The 23,410-nt window shown below is 38.0% G+C and overlaps 1 protein-coding gene across 3 annotated transcripts in view; it reads left to right on the top strand.

Moving 5' to 3' along the window:
- Positions 1–23,410, top strand: part of LOC133576952 (serine/threonine-protein phosphatase 2A 55 kDa regulatory subunit B gamma isoform) — an 87,628-nt gene that overhangs the window by 46,100 nt on the left and 18,118 nt on the right. For all 3 annotated transcript variants that reach the window (XM_061930392.2, XM_061930388.2, XM_061930390.2), the window contains 3 exons: positions 12,550–12,662; positions 15,412–15,589; positions 20,801–20,965. In XM_061930392.2, coding sequence (XP_061786376.2) covers positions 12,550–12,662; positions 15,412–15,589; positions 20,801–20,965 — 456 coding nt within the window. The remainder of the gene's footprint in view (positions 1–12,549; positions 12,663–15,411; positions 15,590–20,800; positions 20,966–23,410) is intronic.

The raw sequence follows: 23,410 nt of genomic DNA, 5'->3' as shown, positions 1-23,410 counted from the left end.
GCCTTCATCCTTTTGTTAGGCCTCGAAATACAGCATTCATAATACAACATTTGAAATACAGCATTCATAATACAACATTTCTTTTGTGATAACTTACAAACAATTATTCCAACATTTCCCCCCTGTTTATCGCAAAAACCTCCCATAATCTCCTTATCCCTAATAACGTCTTCTTGCAATTTTCAGTTAATGGTTAATTTCCTTACGACAAAGTTATGTTTACACTCAGAGTTCAACATCAATTTTTTTTCATCGTTACTCGGGTCTGGAAACAGATCAGGAACACCATCCAGGTAGGTATCCCCATCATCAGATTCATCTTCCTTATCGTCCGCCAGGAAGTACATCTGAACAGCTTTATCATCTGCTGGGATAATCGCTGTGGTAATCAGACGGTTAAACAGAGAACAGACAGGGAATACAACAACATCCACACAACGTCAGTATTGCTGAACACGGCCATAGATACTAGATACCAAAGACTTGTATTTGCCGAAACCGTCCATCCACCCATCCCACATAGATGTATCTATGCCTGAGTGCTCTTTCATTTTACCGTTGAGGGTGCGAAGGCCTTCCAGTGCTTTGGTCAGGCTACCTTCTGCATCGGTGTTGTTTGGTATGAACGTGCAACACTGTTCACCAAATATTGCGCACACACCCCCTCTTTCCGCTAACATGTCCAGCGCCATACGGTTTTGAAAGGCCATAAGGGAGGTGGCGGCGAGTTGATCAGCGACTGCTTCAAGTCCGGCCTGTGTCCAATTTCCCAATCTCTGTACGTTGTAGTGGACATAGTTTATTCTGTCAACATTCTTGTTAATCGTACACCACCAGTAGACAGATGATTCAAATTCAGCTGCAACTTGATTTACCAATTTATAGTCGTCAGATACACCTCTTGGACACCCATCAATATAAGTTGGATCTACAACACTTTGTCAGTTTACATCATGTCTAATTATTTTCCAATGTTCAGATATCAAACTGTTCAGGCGTGTTAACAATTCTTGTACAAATATTGATACTTTTACTATGTGTATGCAGTTATCTGATGATACGTTTCCTAACTGTTGTACAGAGTCTTGCATGTTAATGCAGGTATAATTAGCTTTTTTCACATATTTATCAAATATTGGTTTCTGTTTTGTCTCTTTAGCTACAGGGTCAATTTTGTTTTGCTCATTACTTCAATTCAACTTTTTTCTTTTTTTTTTTTGACTCATCTTGAGTAATTGTCTGGGCTTATACATACAACACAATCAGTTTTTGTAGCCTTTCCCACTTGCTCCGCCATAAGGAACAAATTAATTACCAAAACAGGAACCAATTATTAACAAACTTTGACACACCATCAAATGGTATGCTTACAACTTTGTCACAGTGGAATTTGTAGTGTGCTAGTTAACATGTCCCTTTGATAACACAAATACAATTCCAAATACTTTTTTTTTTCATTATATGACCTTTTTAAATACAATCCCAAATACTTTTTCCCATTACTGTTTTTCTGGCATGGGTTTTCTGGCATTTTTTTTTTTTTCCACTAATGGGGTTACTCCGAATCCTCCCATTGCCCGTCTTCTAATACGACCTCCCCTATGAGTGTATTTTACTTCTTGATTCTGCCAGTGGTTTGGGTTTACTATGGGTGCAGTATCATTTTGTTTCCTGAGTTCTACATTTTACTCAGATTCCCAAGTGAACCATATTAGGGGGGCAGGGCCGACCAGTACCAATATCGTTAACCCATATGTTTATGGACCGTCTGAGCCATTGGGGTGTCATTTCTGCTGATTCACTCCTCTACTAAGGTCAGTGGTTTGGCTCAACTCTAGTTATCGTGTGCGTCCACACTATCACTAGACTTGGCTTCCCTTTCCTTATTGGATAATTCAACAGAAATGACCTTTTTACAATGTACTAAGTGTACCCAGGTTGGTCTTTCCACTATCTTTCAAATGGTGTTAGTCCTGTTGTACTTGTAATGTTAATGTACATTTTTACTAAATATTTGCATAATGCTTTTGCTACTGTCAGCACATCTGCTTTTCCTTTAGGAAATATTTCTAACTACTTTGAAAATGCATCTACTATGACCAGACAATAATGTTTTCCTTCACTCCTATTTAGTTAATTGCATAGATGTTTTATACAATTTTTTTTTATAAGAATTAAACTATAGGAAGTATAGTACTTCTGTATAAGGGCATTCATATCCCTCCTGTTGAGCCATGAGTTCAACCTTGGCTCAATATTGCTGCTCACTTATACCGATTTTTCTTTGTAAGATTGGTTTATTGTCTGGACATACATAGATGTCTTTTTTTGTTCAACATCATCCTCATAATTTCTTTGTATTCCTTTCATTGCTTGTCTCAATATATTGGTCAACTTGTTTTTGTAGTTCTTACAGCGTTTTTCAGCATTCTCTGTTCTTGATTTGATAAACGCCTTACAAAGTCTATTTTTCTTTTTACATGCATTTTTCAAACTGTTTATCATCCAAGGTGCATTATTTTGCCTTTGTTTAGATCTGCATGGAACCTCAGGACAATGCTTGTTATACATATTACTTTATGCATTTTTTAAGTAATGTTTTAAACTCACTTAACTGTCTATATGCTACTTAATCTATACTTTTAAACTCTGAATTTACATTCTTCCCATAATCTAACTTAAGAATGTTGTACTACACTTCAAAGTTAAACCTACTTTAAATTTACATGTAATAAATTGACTTTCACACCTCCCCCACTGCGCCACGCACACACACACACACACACACACAAGGTGGTGTGTGAGGGCGTGAGTGCACTTCTTAGGGCAAAGGTCAGCAACACTTGAGCTTCTCTCCTTTTTTTTTTTTCTTCCCTCAGCTAATAAACATGTAACCCACTTTATCATTTTATCATACTATACCTCTCAACTCTTATTATAGTTATTAATCTAGGTTTTTATTTGTTCCATTATTTAATTATACATATATATATTTGTATATATAAAAGCGCTCTTTATATATCCAAACATACATGTATATCTTCAGTCTACCTTTTCTTCATCTCTTATTTCAATACCCCCATTATCTCTCTCTCTCTCACATTAGTTTATTTCATTTTGCATTAATTCTTATTGATTTTTCCCCATTTCTTCATTTCTTTTTACTTTTCTCTCACGTTAGCACTTTGAGATTATTCTCCTATTTGCTTTTTCCTAACTGGCCCTGTTTCATAATCCTCTGTTCTATGAAACATTAGCTTTTTTTCTCTCTTAGCCCTTTCTTTTGCCTCTTCTCTTCCTTTTATTTTCCTTTCTTCCTGCTCTTCCTTTTTTTTCTGTCTTTCTCCGTCTTCTCTATTTTGAGCCATTCTCATCCAGCACCCCGTGTGGTCCCACCCCATTCTGGCTAGCTTTTTTCTGTTACTTCCGCATTTTTCTATTATTGATTCTCGCAACTTTAGAATATCACCTACTTTGAGGCATCCGGTAAATTTATGTTTTGATATCCAGTCATCGAGAAATTTCAGTAAATCTGGGTTTGTTATTTCTACCGCTTTCCAGTCTTTACATTTTAACTCGTCTTTTGGACTAACCTTTGGTTTACTTGTCCCTTTCCCCATTTTGTAAATTTGGAGTAATCCGTCGCCCCCTACAGAGCCGAAAACTTATAAGGATTACTTTTGTTTTTGTTGTAAGATAGTGGTTTAATTTATTATTGTGGTACACGTCGCTTCTACTGGAGATGGTTCCCCAGTGGAGGTGTCTTGCCTAGAGCATCCACAATAACCCACTATTTACTTCTCACAACTTTAATATGGAGTGATAGCCTAATGGCGATTACTCCCACACACTCTCACATTCACACCTTTCAGTATATTGATCTACGGAAATTTCAATGTTTATTACATGAGGATCCCGTCGCCCTCCAGATTATTGTTTTTTCACGGACAAAATTCTGTTATTTTATTCTGAATAGACCATTTTAGGTCTGTTGGACTCCGACGTCCCCAGGATAATGGTTCACGGATATTTCAAATTATTGTGGGCTCCGACACCCCCTAGTATGTTTGTTTATGGATATTACGGATTCCAGTTTTCGCGGTTCCGTTTACCTGCAGTCTTTTTGCCTCTTCAGTTTTTATCTTAATTCAGTTTTTATTTAAAATTTTAATATTCACGGACGTTGGACTCCGACGTCCCTCTAATTTGGCCTTTTTACCTGTTAGAACCTAGGATTTACAGGGTTTGTTTTACCTGTTAGAGCCTAGAATTTACAGGGTTTGTCTATGCGTCGTAACCCTCAGTCACACGCTTTCTCTCAGTCGTTTCTTTCTTCGTCAATTTAAAACGTACTCACTGCTCTCTGCCTTCCTTCCTGTTGTCCTCGGATTTTCCGTCAGTCTTTCAATTCCAGCCCGAAATGAAGAAAAAGCAGTTCCTCAATCAGGATTTGGTTGCCATGGTCCTCTGGTTTCACTCACTCATGCTGGAATCGTCAGACGTGTTGGAATCCGGCTTGAAGGACCAATTAGATGTCAGGTTCAAATACAGGACATCTGTTACACAAGACAAAAGGCAAGGAATCAAACAGAGACAGAATTCAATTTGGACTCAATTGAGGAGAGACGGCTTCAACCTGTAACCTCTTACAGTGTCTTAGCACGCTCTGACCAAGAAGGTCCTCGTCTCCTCTTTTAATTCAGATGTTCCAATGTTCACGCACCAACATATGTCACAATAGGAATAGGGAGGTATGTAAAACAGTCATTGTTTTCAGTCGCTTTGAAGTCCAAGAAGAGGACTTCTCGGGCTTGGCTCTTCCTGGATCCAGCTGGGGCAGGTGTTGGAGGACAATGGACAACCCCTCCCGTCTCCTGTCCACAGTGACTTCAAGAAGGCAGCGTGTCGTAAATAGCGTTGACCAAATAGTTGGAAGAGAGTTTGTGAATTACTTCAAAGAGAGTTCGTTTAACACTTCAAAGAGAGTTCCTCCAGGAGTTGAGCACATCCTGCCATCTGTCCGTGCTGAACTCACAGTGGCGTTTCTCGAGCCTTCATCCTTTTGTTAGGCCTCGAAATACAGCATTCATAATACAACATTTGAAATACAGCATTCATAATACAACATTTCTTTTGTGATAACTTACAAACAATTATTCCAACACTTTTACTGTAATTAAATAACATACAGACTACACAAAGTTAAATTAAAGTATATTGATAGTCTTAGACTTAGACTTAGACTAACTTTAATGATCCACAAGGGAAATTGTTCCACACAGTAGCTCACTTACAAAGGATGGAAAGTGTAAGAATGGAAAGGACAATGCAGGTATAAAACAGACTAAAAATGCCAAAAAAAAATGCCATTAATTACCTCACAAATGACTGACTTTTAGTGTAATTAAATAACATACAGACTACACAAAGTTAAATTAAAGTATATTAACAGACTTAGACAAACTTTAATGATCCACAAGGGAAATTGTTCCACACAGTAGCTCAGTTACAACAGATGGAAAGGACAATGCAGGTATAAAATAGACAAAAAATGCCCAAAAATTGCCATTAATTACCTCACAAGTGACTGATTTTTAGTGTAATTAAATAACATACAGACTACACAAAGTTAAATTAAAGTATATTGATAGACTTAGACTTAGACAAACTTTAATAATCCACAAGGGAAATTGTTCCACACAGTAGCTCAGTTACAAAGGATGGAAAGTGTAAGGATGGAAAGGACTATGCAGGTATAAAATAGACTAAAAATGCCAAAAAATTTCCACTCAGTTACCAAGGATGGAAAGTGTAAGAATGAAAAGGACAATGCACGTATGAAATAGACTAAAAATGCCAAAAAAATTGCCATTAATTACCTCACAAATGACTGACTTTTAGTGTAATTAAATAACATACAGACTACACAAAGTTAAATTAAAGTATATTGATAGACTTAGACTTAGACTAACTTTAATGATCCACAAGGGAAATTGTTCCACACAGTAGCTCAGTTACAAAGGATGGAAAGTGTAAGAATGGAAAGGACAATGCAGGTATAAAATAGACAAAGAATGCCCCAAAAAATTGCCATTAATTACCTCACAAATGACTGACTTTTAGTGTAATTAAATAACATACACACTACACAAAGTTAAATTAAAGTATATTGATAGACTTAGACTAACTTTAATGATCCACAAGGGAAATTGTTCCACACAGTAGCTCAGTTACAAAGGATGGAAAGTGTAAGAATGGAAAGGACAATGCAGGTATAAAATAGACAAAAAAATGCCCCAAAAAATTGCCATTAATTACCTCACAAATGACTGACTTTTAGTGTAATTAAATAACATACAGACTACACAAAGTTAAATTAAAGTATATTGATAGACTTAGACTTAGACAAACTTTAATGATCCACAAGGGAAATTGTTCCACACAGTAGCTCAGTTACAAAGGAGGGAAAGTGTAAGGATAGAAAGGACAATGCAGGTATAAAATAGACTAAAAATGCCCAAAATTGCCACTCAGTTACAAAGGATGGAAAGTGTTAGAATGGAAAGGACAATGCACGTATAAAATAGACTAAAAATGCCAAAAAAATTGCCATTAATTACCTCACAAATGACTGACTTTTAGTGTAATTAAATAACATACACACTACACAAAGTTAAATTAAAGTATATTGATAGACTTAGACTTAGACAAACTTTAATGATCCACAAAGGAAATTGTTCCACACAGTAGCTCAGTTACAAAGGAGGGAAAGTGTAAGGATGGAAAGGACAATGCAGGTATAAAATAGACTAAAAATGTACCATCGTAGCAATATAAAATATAACAAATGTGTAATATTTGCATAATATATATACAGTTTATGTAAAAAAAAAAATTGGACTTAGACACACTTTAATGATTCACAAGGGAAATTGTTCCACACAGTAGCTCAGTTACAAAGGATGGAAAGTGTAAGAATGGAAAGGACAATGCAGGTATAAAACAGACTAAAAATGCCAAAAAATTGCCATTAATTACCTCACAAATGACTGACTTTTAGTGTAATTAAATAACATACAGACTACACAAAGTTAAATTAAAGTATATTGATAGACTTAGACTTAGACAAACTTGAATGATCCACAAGGGAAATTGTTCCACACAGTAGCTCAGTTACAACGGATGGAAAGTGTAAGGATGGAAAGGACAATGCAGGTATAAAATAGACTAAAAATGCCAAAGAATTGCCATTAATTACCTCACAAATGACTGACTTTTAGTGTTATACACACTACACAAAGTTAAATTAAAGTATATTGATAGACTTAGACTTAGACAAACTTTAATGATCCACAAGGGAAATTGTTCCACACAGTAGCTCAGTTACAAAGGAGGGAAAGTGTAAGGATGGAAAGGACAATGCAGGTATAAAATAGACTAAAAATGCCAAAAATTGCCACTCAGTTACAAAGGATGGAAAGTGTAAGAATGGAAAGGACAATGCACGTATAAAATAGACTAAAAATGCCAAAAAATTGCCATTAATTACTTCACAAATGACTGACTTTTAGTGTAATTAAATAACATACAGACTACACAAAGTTAAATTAAAGTATATTGATAGACTTAGACTTAGACAAACTTTAATGATCCACAAGGGAAATTGTTCCACACAGTAGCTCAGTTACAAAGGATGGAAAGTGTAAGGACGGAAAGGACAATGCAGCTATAATATAGACTAAAAATGTACCATCGTAGCAATATAAAATATAACATATGTGTAATATTTGCATAATATATATACAGTTTATGTAAAAAAAAAATTTGGACTTAGACACACTTTAATGATTCACAAGGGAAATTGTTCCACACAGTAGCTCAGTTACGAAGGATGGAAAGTGTAAGAATGGAAAGGACAATGCAGGTATAAAACAGACTAAAAATGCCAAAAAAAATGCCATTAATTACCTCCCAAATGACTGATTTTTAGTGTAATTAAATAACATACAGACTACACAAATTGTTCCACACAGTAGCTCAGTTACAAAAGATGGAAAGGACAATGCAGGTATAAAATAGACAAAAAATGCCAAAAATTGCCATTAATTACCTCACAAATGACTGACTTTTAGTGTAATTAAATAACATAAAGACTACACAAAGTTAAATTAAAGTATATTGATAGTCTTAGACTTAGACTTAGACTAACTTTAATGATGCACAAGGGAAATTGTTCCACACAGTAGCTCAGTTATGAAGAATGGAAAGTGTAAGGATAGAAAGGACAATGCAGGTATAAAATAGACTAAAAATGTACTGCAGTAGCAATATAAAATATAACATATATGTAATATTTACATAATATATATACAGTATATGTACATTTATTTTTAGACTTAGACTTAGACAAATTGTTCCACACAGTAGCTCAGTTACGAAGGGTGGAAAGTGTAAGGATAGAAAGGACAATGCAGGTATAAAATAGACTAAAAATGCCAAAAAATTGCCATTAATTACCTCACAAATGACTGACTTTTAGTGTAATTAAATAACATACAGACTACACAAAGTTAAATTAAAGTATATTGATAGACTTAGACTTAGACAAACTTTAATGATCCACAAGGGAAATTGTTCCACACAGTAGCTCAGTTACAAAAGATGGAAACGATAATGCAGGTATAAAATAGACTAAAAATGTACCGTAGTAGCAATATAAAATAAAACATATATGTAATATTTACATAATATATATACAGTATATGATATATACCGTATTTTTCGGAGTATAAGTCGCTCCGGAGTATAAGTCGCACCGGCCGAAAATCGCATTTTTTGGGGAAATTTATTTGATTAAAGCCAACACCAAGAATAGACATTTGAAAGGCAATTTAAAATAAATAAAGAATAGTGAACAACAGGCTGAATAAGTGTACGTTATATGAGGCATAAATAACCAACTGGTATGTTAACGTAACATATTATGGTAAGAGTCATTCAAATAACTATAACATATAGAACATGCTATACGTTTACCAAACAATCTGTCACTCCTAATCGCTAAATCCCATGAAATCTTATACGTCTAGTCTCTTACGTGAATGAGATCAATAATATTATTTGATATTTTACGCTAATGTGTTAATCATTTCACACATAAGTCGCTCCTGATTATAAGTTGCACCAAAAAACTGCGACTTATAGTCCGAGAAATACGGTACTGATATATTATATTATATGTTTATATCACATATACAATATACAACAATTACCATGTACAATGTGACAGTATACGTAACAGCTGCAGCATAAAATAGAGAGTAGATCCAGCAGAAAATAGACATTATAAACAAAGAGAGGTAGCTAACATGTCAGGTGTCAGGTAATAGACAGATATCATCTATTGCTGTATGGCGAGTGATTCTACACACAATACCCCATAACATACTTGCCAACCCTCCCGAATTTTCCGGGAGACTCCCGAAATTCAGCGCCTCTCCCGAAAACCTCCCGGGACAAATATTCTCTCGAAAATCTCCCGATTATCAGCCGCAGCTGGAAGCCACGCCCCCTCCAGTTCCATGCGGACCTGAGTGAGGACAGCCTTTTTTCATGACGGGAGGACAACAGGGTGACAAGAACTAAATCATCCAGACTACAGATAAATTGTATTATTATGTTTAACTTACCTAAAAATAAATATATTTGTTCATTTAAAAAAACTTTTTTTTTTACTATATTTTGCTAAAAACATCAAAATTAATTGTATTTTTATTTGTATTTTTTCCTGACTCCTTATTACATCCAGCCATAGAATTATACATTAAAATAAACATATTTGAAATGATTGATTTTAAATTAAAATGACCACATTTAATTATTAAAATAATTGCTTGTTTATCAACAACTTTAGCATTTTATTCATTACATTTTGAAACTCTCAGAAGCCAAGTTATGTTATATTCCTTAATATTTATTCATGCAAGTTTGAAGTATCAATTATCGAAACACAGTTTTGTTTGCATATTTTCAGGATGTAGATATATATATATATATATATATATATATATATATATATATATATATATATATATATATATATATATATATATGTATGAAATACTTGACTTGGTGAATTCTAGCTGTCAATATAATCCTCCCCTCTTAACCACGCCCCCAACCACGCCCCCACCCCCCACCTCCCGAAATCGGAGGTCTCAAGGTTGGCAAGTATGCCCCATAATGACAATAGGAAAACGTTTCTTTATTTCAATAATTTGCAAATGCATTGAAAATGAATAACTAAATAACAAATATTCACAGCCTTTGCTTAATGCACCTTTTTGGCAGCAATTATAATTAGTTTTCATCCAGGATGTCTCTGTACATTGCTGCATTCATCTTGGTCTAGTCAGGGAGGTGACCAAGAACCAGAATGACAACCATCTCTGCAGCAATCCACCAATTAGGCCTGTATGGTAGAGTGGCCAAAGAGAAGCCATTTCTTTGCACAAAGTTTGCCAAAATGCACCTGAAAGATTCTCAGACAACGAGAAACAAAATTATCTGGTCTGACGAGACAAATATTGAACTATTTGGCGTGAATGCCAGGCATCATGTTTGGAGGAAACCTGGCACCGCTCACCACCAGGCCAACACCAAAGCATGGTGGTGGCAGCATCATGGTGTGGGGGTGCTTTCCAGCGACAGGAAGTGGGAGATTAGTCAGGATGGAGGGAAATATGAATGCAGCAATGGACAGAGACATCCTGGATGAAAACCAAGGCTTCCCATCCACCCTGATGGAGCTTGAGAGGTGCTGCAGAGAGGAACGGGCGACACTGCCCAAAGATAGGTGTGGTATTGTATTAAAAAAGAAGTGAGGCTGTAATTGCTGTTGAAGATGCATCAACAAAGGCTGTAAATACTTATGTACCTGTGATTTAATATACATTTGCAAAATTAAAAAATAAACTTTTCACATTGTCATAATGGGGTATTGCAATAAGAATGTTGAGGATAAAAATGAATGTATTCCTTTTATAAATAAGATAAAATGTGGAAAAAGTGAAGCGCTGGGAATGCTCTCTCGGTTTTAGGGCTTACGGTCTGTGGCTCAGTGGTCACGTGACAAAGTGAAGGGCATTAGAGGAATAAATGGTATTAAGGCTACGTCGGAATCAGGAGTTACAAAACCTAAGTAGATTTCACACCGATAAAGAGATTTATTAGCTTTGCATTGCGCAAAAGGGGATTTTCATGTCGCACCGCATGCGTTTTCTTGGAAGAAGACCCGTCTTTTAGCTCAGTGTCAACAGCTCATGAGTGCTTTGAAGAAGCACAGATTTAGCCTGAATGCACAGTTATTGATTTATTTAAGTGCAATATTATTTATAATTGTAGGCGCTTGCCGTAAGAGTTGGCTAATGCTGCTGCTGGAATAATGTCAGCGTTGATTAAGCTGACATAGCTGGAAGTTTTTCATGGGTGTTTACAGCAACACAATAAAACAGTGCTAAATGTAAAGTAAGTTTTGCTGTGATAGGCAAATCTAATATTGTTTAGGGGGAAAACCAAGCTTGGTTATGGAAATCATAAATGTTATTCTTTGATTAGTCTAGCTCCGGGGCCACATGGAGGAAAATCTATTCCCAACTTCAGATTGTTTTCTTTGTTGGAAATTAGACCAAGCACATTCTAAACATGTACAAATCATAATATTTGTTTTTTTTTTACACTTAGATGCCGCGGTTAATAGTATTCTATCTTCATTTGTTGTTTTTATACTTTCATTCTCACACTATTATGTTAGATCCACTATGGACTGGACTCTCACTATTATGTTACATCCACTATGGACTGGACTCTCACTATTATGTTAGATCCACTATGGACTGGACTCTCACACTATTATGTTAGATCCACTATGGACTGGACTCTCACACTATTATGTTAGATCCACTATGGACTGGACTCTCACTATTATGTTAGATCCACTATGGCCTGGACTCTCACACTATTATGTTAGATCCACTATGGACTGGACTCTCACACTACTATGTTAGATCCACTATGGACTGGACTCTCACACTATTACGTTAGATCCACTATGGACTGGACTCTCACACTATTATGTTAGATCCACTATGGACTGGACTCTCACACTATTATGTTAGATCCACTATGGACTGGACTCTCACACTATTACGTTAGATCCACTATGGACTGGACTCTCACACTATTATGTTAGATCCACTATGGACTGGACTCTCACAATATTATGCTAGATCCACTCGACGTCCATTGCACCGGTCGCCCGGGGGAGGGGGTCCCCACATCTGCGGTCCCCTCCAAGGTTTCTCATTGTCATCCCATTGGGTTGAGTTTTTTTCTTGCCCTGATGTGGGATCTGAGCCGAGGATGTCGTTGTGGCTTGTGCAGCCCTTTGAGACACTCGTGATTTCGGGCTATATAAGTAAACATTGATTGATTGATTAATTGATACTATATGTGTTTGTTGAATTTCCACATTGCCTCTCCTTTTCCCAGACAAAACCATTAAGTTGTGGAAGGTGAGTGAACGAGACAAACGGCCGGAGGGCTACAACCTGAAAGATGAGGAAGGTCGCATTAAGGACTTTTCCAATGTCACCTCCCTACAGGTAAGTCATTACTTTCAGCTGTGGTAAACCTCTGTACTCATGTGAAATAGTCCAATAGTTGCATTAACTTGTCATGAGTGGGTGATGGCATTGAACAACACATGAATTGTGTGGTATTACAAACACACTAAATGTGCTTTTCCTCCATCAAGGGCGACATTGGCACTCAAACTAATGAATTTGGGCTCTAGCGTGAAATCTATTATTAATACCATTGGAGGCAGACGGTGAAATATTAATTCATGATACAAGTGTTTTCTTTATTCATTGGCTCAAGGAAAATGCTTAGTTCCATTGTTGGTTAGTAAAGTGTAAGTCCACATTTAATTGACTAAGTATGTTCAGATTTGTGGACAATATATTTACAGTTGTAATTTCATATTGTCTACCTACTTTTACTGTATTCCTCCATAGCTCGCTGTTAGCTTGTACAAACCCCGTTTCCATATGAGTTGGGAAATTGTGTTAGATGTAAATATAAACGGAATACAATAATTTGCAAATCATTTCCAACCCATATTCAATTGAATATGCTACAAAGACAAAATATTTGATGTTCAAACTGATAAACATTTTTTTTTTGCTAACAATCATTAACTTTAGAATTTGATGCCAGCAACACTTGACAAAGAAGTTGGGACAAGTGGCAATAAATACTGATAAAGTTGAGGAATGCTCATCAAACACTTATTTGGAACATCCCACAGGTGTGCAGGCTAATTGGGAACAGGTGGGTGCCATGATTGGGTATAAAAACAGCTTCCCAAAAAATGCTCAGTCTTTCACAAGAAAGGACGGGGCGAGGTACACCCCTTTGTCCACAATTGCGCGAGCAAATAGTTAAACAGTTTAAGAACAACGTTTCTCAAAGTGCAATTGCAAGAAATTTAGGGATTTCAACATCTACGGTCCATAATATCATCAAAAGGTTCAGAGAATCTGGAAAAATCCATCCACATAAGCAGCATGGCCGGAAACCAACATTGAATGACTGTGACCTTCGATCCCTCAGACGGCACTGTATCAAAAACCGACATCAATCTCTAAAGGATATCACCACATGGGCTCAGGAACACTTCAGAAAACCACTGTCACTAAATACAGCTGGTCGCTACATCTGTAAGTGCAAGTTAAAGCTCTACTATGCAAAGCGAAAGCCATTTATCAACAACATCCAGAAACGCCGCCGGCTTCTCTGGGCCCGAGATCATCTAAGATGGACTCATACAAAGTGGAAAAGTGTTCTGTGGTCTGACGAGTCCACATTTCAAATTGTTTTTGGAAATATTCGACATCGTGTCATCCGGACCAAAGGGGAAGCGAACCATCCAGACTGTTATCGACGCAAAGTGTAAAAGCCAGCATGTGTGATGATATGGGGGTGCATTAGTGCCCAAGACATGGGTAACTTACACATCTGTGAAGGCACTATTAATGCTGAAAGGTACATACAGGTTTTGGTACAACATATGCTGCCATCTAAGCGCCGTCTTTTTCATGGACGCCCCTGCTTATTTCAGCAAGACAATGCCAAGCTACATTCAGCACGTGTTACAACAGCGTGGCTTTGTAAAAAAAGAGTGCGGGTACTTTCCTGGCCCGCCTGCAGTCCAGACCTGTCTCACATCGAAAATGTGTGCCGCATTATGAAGCGTAAAATACGACAGCGGAGACCCCGGACTGTTGAACGACTGAAGCTCTACATAAAACAAGAATGGGAAAGAATTCCACTTTCAAAGCTTCAACAATTAGTTTCCTCAGTTCCCAATCGTTTATTGAGTGTTGTTAAAAGAAAAGGTGATGTAACACAGTGGTGAACATGCCCTTTCCCAACTACTTTGGCACGTGTTGCAGCCATGAAATTCTAAGTTAATTATTATTTGCAAAAAAAAAAAAAAGTTTATGAGTTTGAACATCAAATATCTTGTCTTTGTAGTGCATTCAATTGAATATGGGTTGAAAAGGATTTGCAAATCATTGTATTCCGTTTATATTTACATCTAACACAATTTCCCAACTCATATGGAAACGGGGTTTGTACTAATCCAGTATGAGATCCACTATAGACTGGACTCTCACACTATTATGTTAGATCCACTATGGACTGGAACTCTCACAATATTACGCTAGATCCACTATGGACTGGATTCTCACACTATTATGTTAGATCCACTATGGACTGGACTCTCACTATTATGTTAGATCCACTATGGACTGGACTCTTACTATTATGTTTGATCCACTATGGACTGGACTCTCACTATTATGTTAGATCCACTATGGACTGGACTCTCACACTATTATGTTAGATTCACTATGGACTGGACTCTCACACTATTATGTTAGATTCACTATGGACTGGACTCTTACTATTATGTTTGATCCACTATGGACTGGACTCTCACACTATTATGTTAGATTCACTATGGACTGGACTCTTACTATTATGTTTGATCCACTATGGACTGGACTCTCACTATTATGTTAGATCCACTATGGACTGGACTCTCACACTATTATGTTAGATTCACTATGGACTGGACTCTGACACTATTATGTTAGATCCACTATGGACTGGACTCTCACTATTATGTTAGATCCACTATGGACTGGACTCTCACACTATTATGTTAGATCCACTTTGATACAAAAAACCTGCATAAATGGAACCCACTTGTATTCATTCAGTTTGTCTTCTCTTAATCAGTCACATCAGAGAGTAAACGTCTACTTTTTTTTGTTTGCCAAGGTCCCCGTTTTGAAGCCCATGGACTTGATGGTGGAGGTGAGCCCACGGCGAGTGTTTGCCAACGCCCACACCTACCACGTCAACTCCATCTCGGTCAACTCCGACCACGAAACCTACATGTCGGCCGACGACCTGAGGATAAACCTTTGGCATCTGGACATCACCGACCGCAGCTTCAGTATCCTTTGTTGTTTAGTTGGCCAGAAGACAAAATGCCCGAATGAAAGATGCATCTTCATGTATGATTATATGTTTCACGGGTTACTTCACGGAATATCACTTGGTTACATTCTGTAAAGTAGTGTGGAAAAGCAGAATTTACTTCACCATACACCTTAATAATAATAATACTAATAATAATAATAGATTTTATTTGTAAAAAGCACTTTACATTGAGTAAACAACTTCAAAGTGCTACAGTGTATTAACAAAATAAAAATACAAAGATAATAAAAAAATAAAAACTAGAACAGCCAAATAGCTAAAACTAGTATACATATATCTAAAAAAAAAAGGCTTTTTTTAAAAAGAATGGTTTTTAAGCCTTTTTTAAAAGCATCCACAGTCTGTGGTGCCCTCAGGTGGTCAGGGAGAGCGTTCCACAGACTGATAATTAGAAAGTATTTTCGTGCACATTTAAAGTTAAAAGCTAAAGTACCAATGATTGTCACACACACACTAGGTGTGGTGAAATTTGTCCTCTGCATTTGACTCATCCCCTTGTTCACCCCCTGGGAGGTGAGGGGAGCAGTGAGCAGCAGCGGTGGCTGCGCCCGGGAGTAATTTTTGGTGATTTAACACCCAATTCCAACCCTTGATGCTGAGTGCCAAGCAGGGAGACAATGGCTCCCATTTTTAGTCTTTGGTATGACTCGGCCGGGGTTTGAACTCACAACCTACCGATCTCAGGGCAGACACTCCAACCACTAGGCCACTGAGGAGGTGCTATCGTATTTTTATTTTTGTTATTTGTATTTTTATTTTATACAACCTATTTTTTAAGTGCTATCGTAATGTAATCAAGCAAGCGTTGATAGCATTAGCTAGGCTGCTAACACATTTACCAGTATGGTATGGTATGCTCTTTATTGCCATTGCGTCAGTACAACAAAATAAAAATTTCACCACAAACGCGTTCAAAATTAGACAAACAAACATTTTAGAGGGAACTGCGAGGGGTCGCTGTCAGGTTCAAACACCGAACTATCTATTAAACGAGACAAGAAGCAAGGAATCACACAGACAGGATTCAATTTAGCTCATGAGGATAGCGCATGGGTGCCTGCACCCTCGTACAGCGTCACCCCACCGCTCTGAGGAAAGGGTTCCACGCCTCCGCATTTATTTGGGCATTTTCTGATTACATAGCTGCAGCTGCTTCTAAGGGAATGGGGTCATAAACAGCTGCCGCACTCGGTCATAAACAGTTCAAAGAAAAGGTGCTTGGAGCGGTGTCAGGTTTGCCCCTTCTCTGCTTTGTAGATTTCGGGCCATGATAAGGTCTTCCTGTGGCTGTCCAATAGATCAAAGAAACCGACACCTCTACGTCGCATCCCGTCCCACACAGCGGAGGTTTACAAGCAGCAGGCCTTTTGCTTGATAAGATCAAAGACAGCTTTTGTCTTCTCGCAGGGAAACCTGAACTCATGGGAAAACAAGTTGTGTGATAACTTATATACAATTATTCACTTACGGTGCCCCGTAAAAGGTGGGAAAAAGGTAGACGCTCGGAAGGGAGTAAAAAAAAAAAAAAAAAAAAAAGTCGATTTCGGAATGGGTCAGTCTGGAGTGAGAAAAAAAAAACTCCATAGCAAAGCACATACTGTATACATATTACCACATACAACTCGGACTGTTGGTAAACAGTTCAGTATTATAAATGACTGGTGTGCATTCCAATTGGTAAATTAACTTTACTGAGCGTTTAATTGCTCTCTTGGTGTGTTTTGAACTCCTGAACTCGATTGTTTGCAGCATATTCAAATGTATGTACAGTATTTATTGATTGAGCTTTGTATTAGTAGATTGCACAGTACAGTACATATTCCGTACAATTGACCACTAAATGGTAACACCCCAATAAGTTTTTCAACTTGTTTAAGTCGAGGTCCACGTTAATCAATTCATGGTAAAAATGCATTAACATATTAACATATTATAACATATTAACATGCATAATACTCTAAAACAGGGGTGCCCATTACGTCGATCGCGAGCTAGCGGTGGATGGTGGAGGGTGTGTCAGTCGTTTGCCAGCCAGGCATTGAAAAAATAAACCTAAAAATGATCTTCACCAAAACGTCACTTTTTGTGAGATGACACTTGCTGCTGCCAGATCATTATTAAGAAAAAATGACCGACAGGAAGGCGAGAAACACTTTTTATTTCAACAGACTCTCGCCATCAAAACTCTAACGACCGACTGCACAGTTCCTATCTTTACAATAAAAGCACTGCTCCATCCTGCCTGCGCTAACAAAATAAGAGTCTCAGAAAGCTACGGAGTTTGCCCCCTATGTATTCCTTGTAAAGTGCATAAAAAGGAGTATGGAAGCTGGACAAATAAGAAGGCAAAAAGCAACCACTTTCATGTGTTATTGGACAGAAAGGAGGACTTTTTTTTCTCCTCCATTTGAAAATGTGGACGTTGTCAGGTTCAAACACCAATGACATCTATTAAACAGACAAGAAGCAAGGAATTAAACAGAGACAGGATTAAATTTAGCTCAATGAGGAGAGCGCGTACACCTGTACTCTTGTACAGTGTCGTCCCACGCTCTGACGAAAGGATTGCACGCCTCCTCTTTTATTCGGACTTTCCCTGATTACATGGCAACAGCCGTTTCTAAGGGGAGAAGGGGTCGTAAACAGCCGTTGCCCTCGGTCACAAAACAGTTCAAAGAAAAGATGCCTGGAGCTTGCGTCAGGTCCTGCTTCCTCTCCGCTTTGCAGATCTCGGGTCAAGACAAGATCTTCCTGTGGATCACAATAGATCAAAGAAACCAACACCTTCATGTCGCTTCCCATCGTACACAGTGGAGTTTTACAAGCCTTTTGCTTGGTAAGATCAAAGACAGCTTTTGTCCTCTCGCCGGGAACTCATGGAAACAAAAAGTTTTGTGATAACTTACAAACCCCGTTTCCATATGAGTTGGGAAATTGTGTTAGATGTAAATATAAACGGAATACAATGATTTGCAAATAATTTTCAACCAATATTCAATTGAATGCACTACAAAGACAAGATATTTGATGTTCAAACTCATAAACTTTATTTTTTTTTTTTGCAAATAATAATTAACTTAGAATTTCATGGCTGCAACACGTGCCAAAGTAGTTGGGAAAGGGCATGTTCACCACTGTGTTACATGGCCTTTCCTTTTAACAACACTCAGTAAACGTTTGGGAACTGAGGAGACACATTTTTTAAGCTTCTCAGGTGGAATTATTTCCCATTCTTGCTTGATGTACAGCTTAAGTTGTTCAACAGTCCGGGGGTCTCCGTTGTGCTATTTTAGGCTTCATAATGCGCCACACATTTTCAATGGGAGACAGGTCTGGACTACAGGCAGGCCAGTCTAGTACCCGCACTCTTTTACTATGAAGCCACGTTGATGTAACACATGGCTTGGCATTGTCTTGCTGAAATAAGCAGGGGCGTCCATGGTAACGTTGCTTGGATGGCAACATATGTTGCTCCAAAACCTGTATGTACCTTTCAGCATTAATGGCGCCTTCACAGATGTGTAAGTTACCCATGTCTTGAGCACTAATACACCCCCATACCATCACAGATGCTGCCTTTTCAACTTTGCGCCTATAACAATCCGGATGGTTCTTTTCGTCTTTGGTCCGGAGGACACAACGTCCACAGTTTCCAAAAACAATTTGAAATGTGGACTCGTCAGACCACAGAACACTTTTCCACTTTGTATCAGTCCATCTTAGATGAGCTCAGGCCCAGCGAAGCCGACGGCGTTTCTGGGTGCTGTTGATAAACGGTTTTCGCCTTGCATGGGAGAGTTTTAACTTGCACTTACAGATGTAGCGACCAACTGTAGTTACTGACAGTGGGTTTCTGAAGTGTTCCTGAGCCCATGTGGTGATATCCTTTACACACTGATGTCGCTTGTTGATGCAGTACAGCCTGAGGGATCGAAGGTCACGGGCTTAGCTGCTTACGTGCAGTGATTTCTCCAGATTCTCTGAACCCTTTGATGATATTACGGACCGTAGATGGTGAAATCCCTAAATTACTTGCAATAGTTGGTTGAGAAAGGCTTTTCTTAAACTGTTCAACAATTTGCTCAGGCATTTGTTGACAAAGTGGTGACCCTCGCCCCATCCTTGTTTGTGAATGACTGAGCATTTTATGGAATCTACTTTTATACCCAATCATGGCACCCACCTGTTCCCAATTAGCCTGTTCACCTGTGGGATGTTCCAAATAAGTGTTTGATGAGCATTCTTCAACTTTATCAGTATTTATTGCCACCTTTCCCAACTTCTTTGTCACGTGTTGCTGGCATCAAATTCTAAAGTTAATGATTATTTTCAAAAAAAAAAAAAGTTTATCAGTTTGAACATCAAATATGTTGTCTTTGTAGCATATTCAACTGAATATGGGTTGAAAATGATTTGCAAATCATTGTATTCCGTTTATATTTACATCTAACACAATTTCCCAACTCATATGGAAACGGGGTTTTTAGATACAATTATCATCTCACTACTGTCTGATTCCAATCAATGCAAGTCATCACAATCAGCTAATACACCGTCTTGAAAGGAATGTGCTTGTATTATCATTAAACACCTTTAACCTGTGAACAAAAACCTCTCTTTAATAAATAAATAAATATCAATGATATATATATATATGAATGAGGTGGATCCCCTCCACTTGCTCAATTGAAAAGCTCTGAAATAACACAATGAGATTTCACTTAGCGGCACAAAGAAACACAGCATTGGGGGAGGGGAGGTGGTGTTATTATTCTTGGGGAGTGAAAATGTATCTTATTGAATAATTCAACAGCTGCATGAATATTTCAGATGCTGTCTGGGCTTTATTGTGGCCCGATAGTGCACAGTACTGCCACAGATCTGACCTGGGCCAGTTTTATAATATCACAAATGACCTCCCTGTCACATACATTTTCTCGCCATCTATATTTGTATGGCTTTCGCATTCTTATTTCCCTGGTAATGATGTATTTAGAGTCGCTTGGCGTAATACTTTCACTTGTGGATTTTCTAATTAGTTTCTGAGGGACTCATTTAGTGAGTAAAAACCCTTGGCTTAATAGAAGAATGTGCAAAAACAATCCTGATAAGCCGATTGCAATTTATTATTTTTTTTCCTGAGCCCTTTTTTCCCTCCTCTCAGACATTGTGGACATCAAGCCGACCAACATGGAGGATCTGACGGAGGTGATCACATCGGCAGAGTTTCACCCGCACCACTGTAACCTGTTTGTGTACAGCAGCAGCAAAGGCACCTTGCGCCTGTGTGACATGAGAGAGGCGGCGCTGTGCGACCGACACTCCAAACGTGAGTAAAGTGTCACGTTTGGTTTAAAGCACCCGATAATGTTGTGGGCTTCAACTGCTGCTCCGTTTGGTTTGTTCCGTCTGTTGTTGTTTTTTTTAATGTGTCTTACTTGTTTGTGATTCATATTGCCATGTGGAGGCCAACTCACATCTGACTGCTGATTGGTCAGCTGCTGTCAATATTGACACTAATAACAGGAAGCTGCCATGCAGGCTGTGCTTTACCATATTTTCCACATTATAAGGCGCACTTAAAATAATTTTTTTCTCAAAACTCGACAGTGCGCCTTACATACTTGCCAACCCTCCCGGATTTTCCGGGAGACTCCCGAAATTCAGCGCCTCTCCCGAAATTCAGGCGGACTCAGGTCCTCCACAATATAAAAAAGCGTACCCTGCCCAATGACGTTATAACTGTAGAATGATGGAGGGCGAGTTCTTGGTTTCTTATGTGGGTTTATTGTTAGGCAGTTTCATTAACGTCCTCCCAGCGCGGCAACAACACACAACAACAGCAGTAATTTTTTTGTATACCGTAAAGCAGTTTGTCTGCCGTAAACAGCAATGTTGTGACACTCTTAAACAGGACAATACTGTCATCTAGTGCATTTGATAAAAGCACTTTTGTGCGTGCCACACAGCAATGCATCAGAGAGGGTGTTCAGCATGGTTCGAAAAATAGTGACAGAGAATAGAACAACCGTTAACTCAACAATGAGTAGATGAGTGTTATGTGTGTGTATATGTGTAAATAAATGAACACTGAAATTCAAGTATTTATTTTTTATATATATATATATATATATATATATATATATATATATATATATATATATATATATATATATATATATAAATGTATAAATAAATAAATGATAAATGGGTTATACTTGTATAGCGCTTTTCTACCTTCAAGGTACTCAAAGCGCTTTGACAGTATTACTACATTCACCCATTCACACACACATTCACACACTGATGGCGGGAGCTGCCATGCAAGGCGCTAACCAGCAGCCATCAGGAGCAAGGGGTGAAGTGTCTTGCCCAAGGACACAACGGACGTGACTAGGATGGTAGAAGGTGGGGATTGAACCCCCGTAACCAGCAACACTCCGATTGCTAGCACGGCCACTCTACCAACTTCGCCACGCCGTCCCCATATATATAATAAAATATATATATAATAAAATAAATATATATATATATATATATATATATATATATATATATATATATATATATATATATATATATATATATATATATATATATATATATATATATATATATATATATATCTAGAATTCGCTGAACGTCAAGTATTTCTTATATATATATATATATATATATATATATATATATATATGAAATACTTGACTTGGTGAATTCTAGCTGTAAATATACCCCTCCCCTTTTAGCCACATCCCCAACCACGCCCCCGTCGCACCCCAACCACGCCCCCCCACACCTCCCGAAATCGGAGGTCTCAAGGTTGGCAAGTATGGCGCCTTATAACTACGGAATAATTCTGGTTTTGCTTACCGACCTCAAAGCTATTTTATTTGGTACATGGTGTAATGATAAGCGTGACCAGTAGATGGCAGTCACACATAAGAGATACGTGTAGACTGCAATATGACTCAAGTAAAACAACGCCAACATTTTATATGTTCCACTGAAAATATAGAACATTACACACGGCGCTCAAAAATCTATCCAAGTGTTTTAGTAGGATTTTGGTAAGCTATGAAGCCACACCGCTTGATGGATTGTACTGTACTTCAACATAGGAGTATTATTATGGTGTTTGCTCTGATTACTCTTTCGCACACTCTTGGCATTCTCTCTGTGAGCTTTAAGAGGTAGTCACCTGAAATGGTTTTCACTTCACAGGTGTGCTTGAAGCTCATCGAGAGAATGCCAAGAGTGAGCAGTAATCAGATCTAACTATGCGGCTAATGGCAGTCATCTAAAAGCCCTCTAAAAACATCCAAAAATCACTAACAATACTCTATTTACATGTCGTGACCTGAATTAACTACGTTTGAGCAATATTGTGGCGACGTGCTTTACACCACTGCATCTGACGTTTTGCATTGGACTTGGTGATGTATGGCTTAGATGCAGCTGCTCGGCCATGGAAACCCATTCCATGAAGCTCCCTGCGTACTTTACGTGGGCTAATTGGAAGGTCACATGAAGTTTGGAGCTCTGGAGCTACTGACTGTGCAGAAAGTCTTTGCACTATGCGCTTCAGCATCCTCTGACCCCTCTCTGTCAGTTTACGTGGCCTACCACTTGCTGGCTGAGTTGCTGTTGTTCCCAAACTCGTCACTTTTCTTATAATAAAGTTGACTTTCACGACTGGATTTGTTGCACAGGTGGCATCCTATGACAGTTCCACGCTGGAAATCACTGAGAGCGGCCCATTCTTTCACACATGTTT

The sequence above is a fragment of the Nerophis lumbriciformis genome, linkage group LG36 (genome assembly GCF_033978685.3).
Source record: "Nerophis lumbriciformis linkage group LG36, RoL_Nlum_v2.1, whole genome shotgun sequence".
NCBI classification, from domain to species: Eukaryota; Metazoa; Chordata; class Actinopteri; order Syngnathiformes; family Syngnathidae; genus Nerophis; species Nerophis lumbriciformis.
Note: the sequence above shows the minus strand (reverse complement) of the source record. Positions and strands in the feature narration are given on the sequence as shown.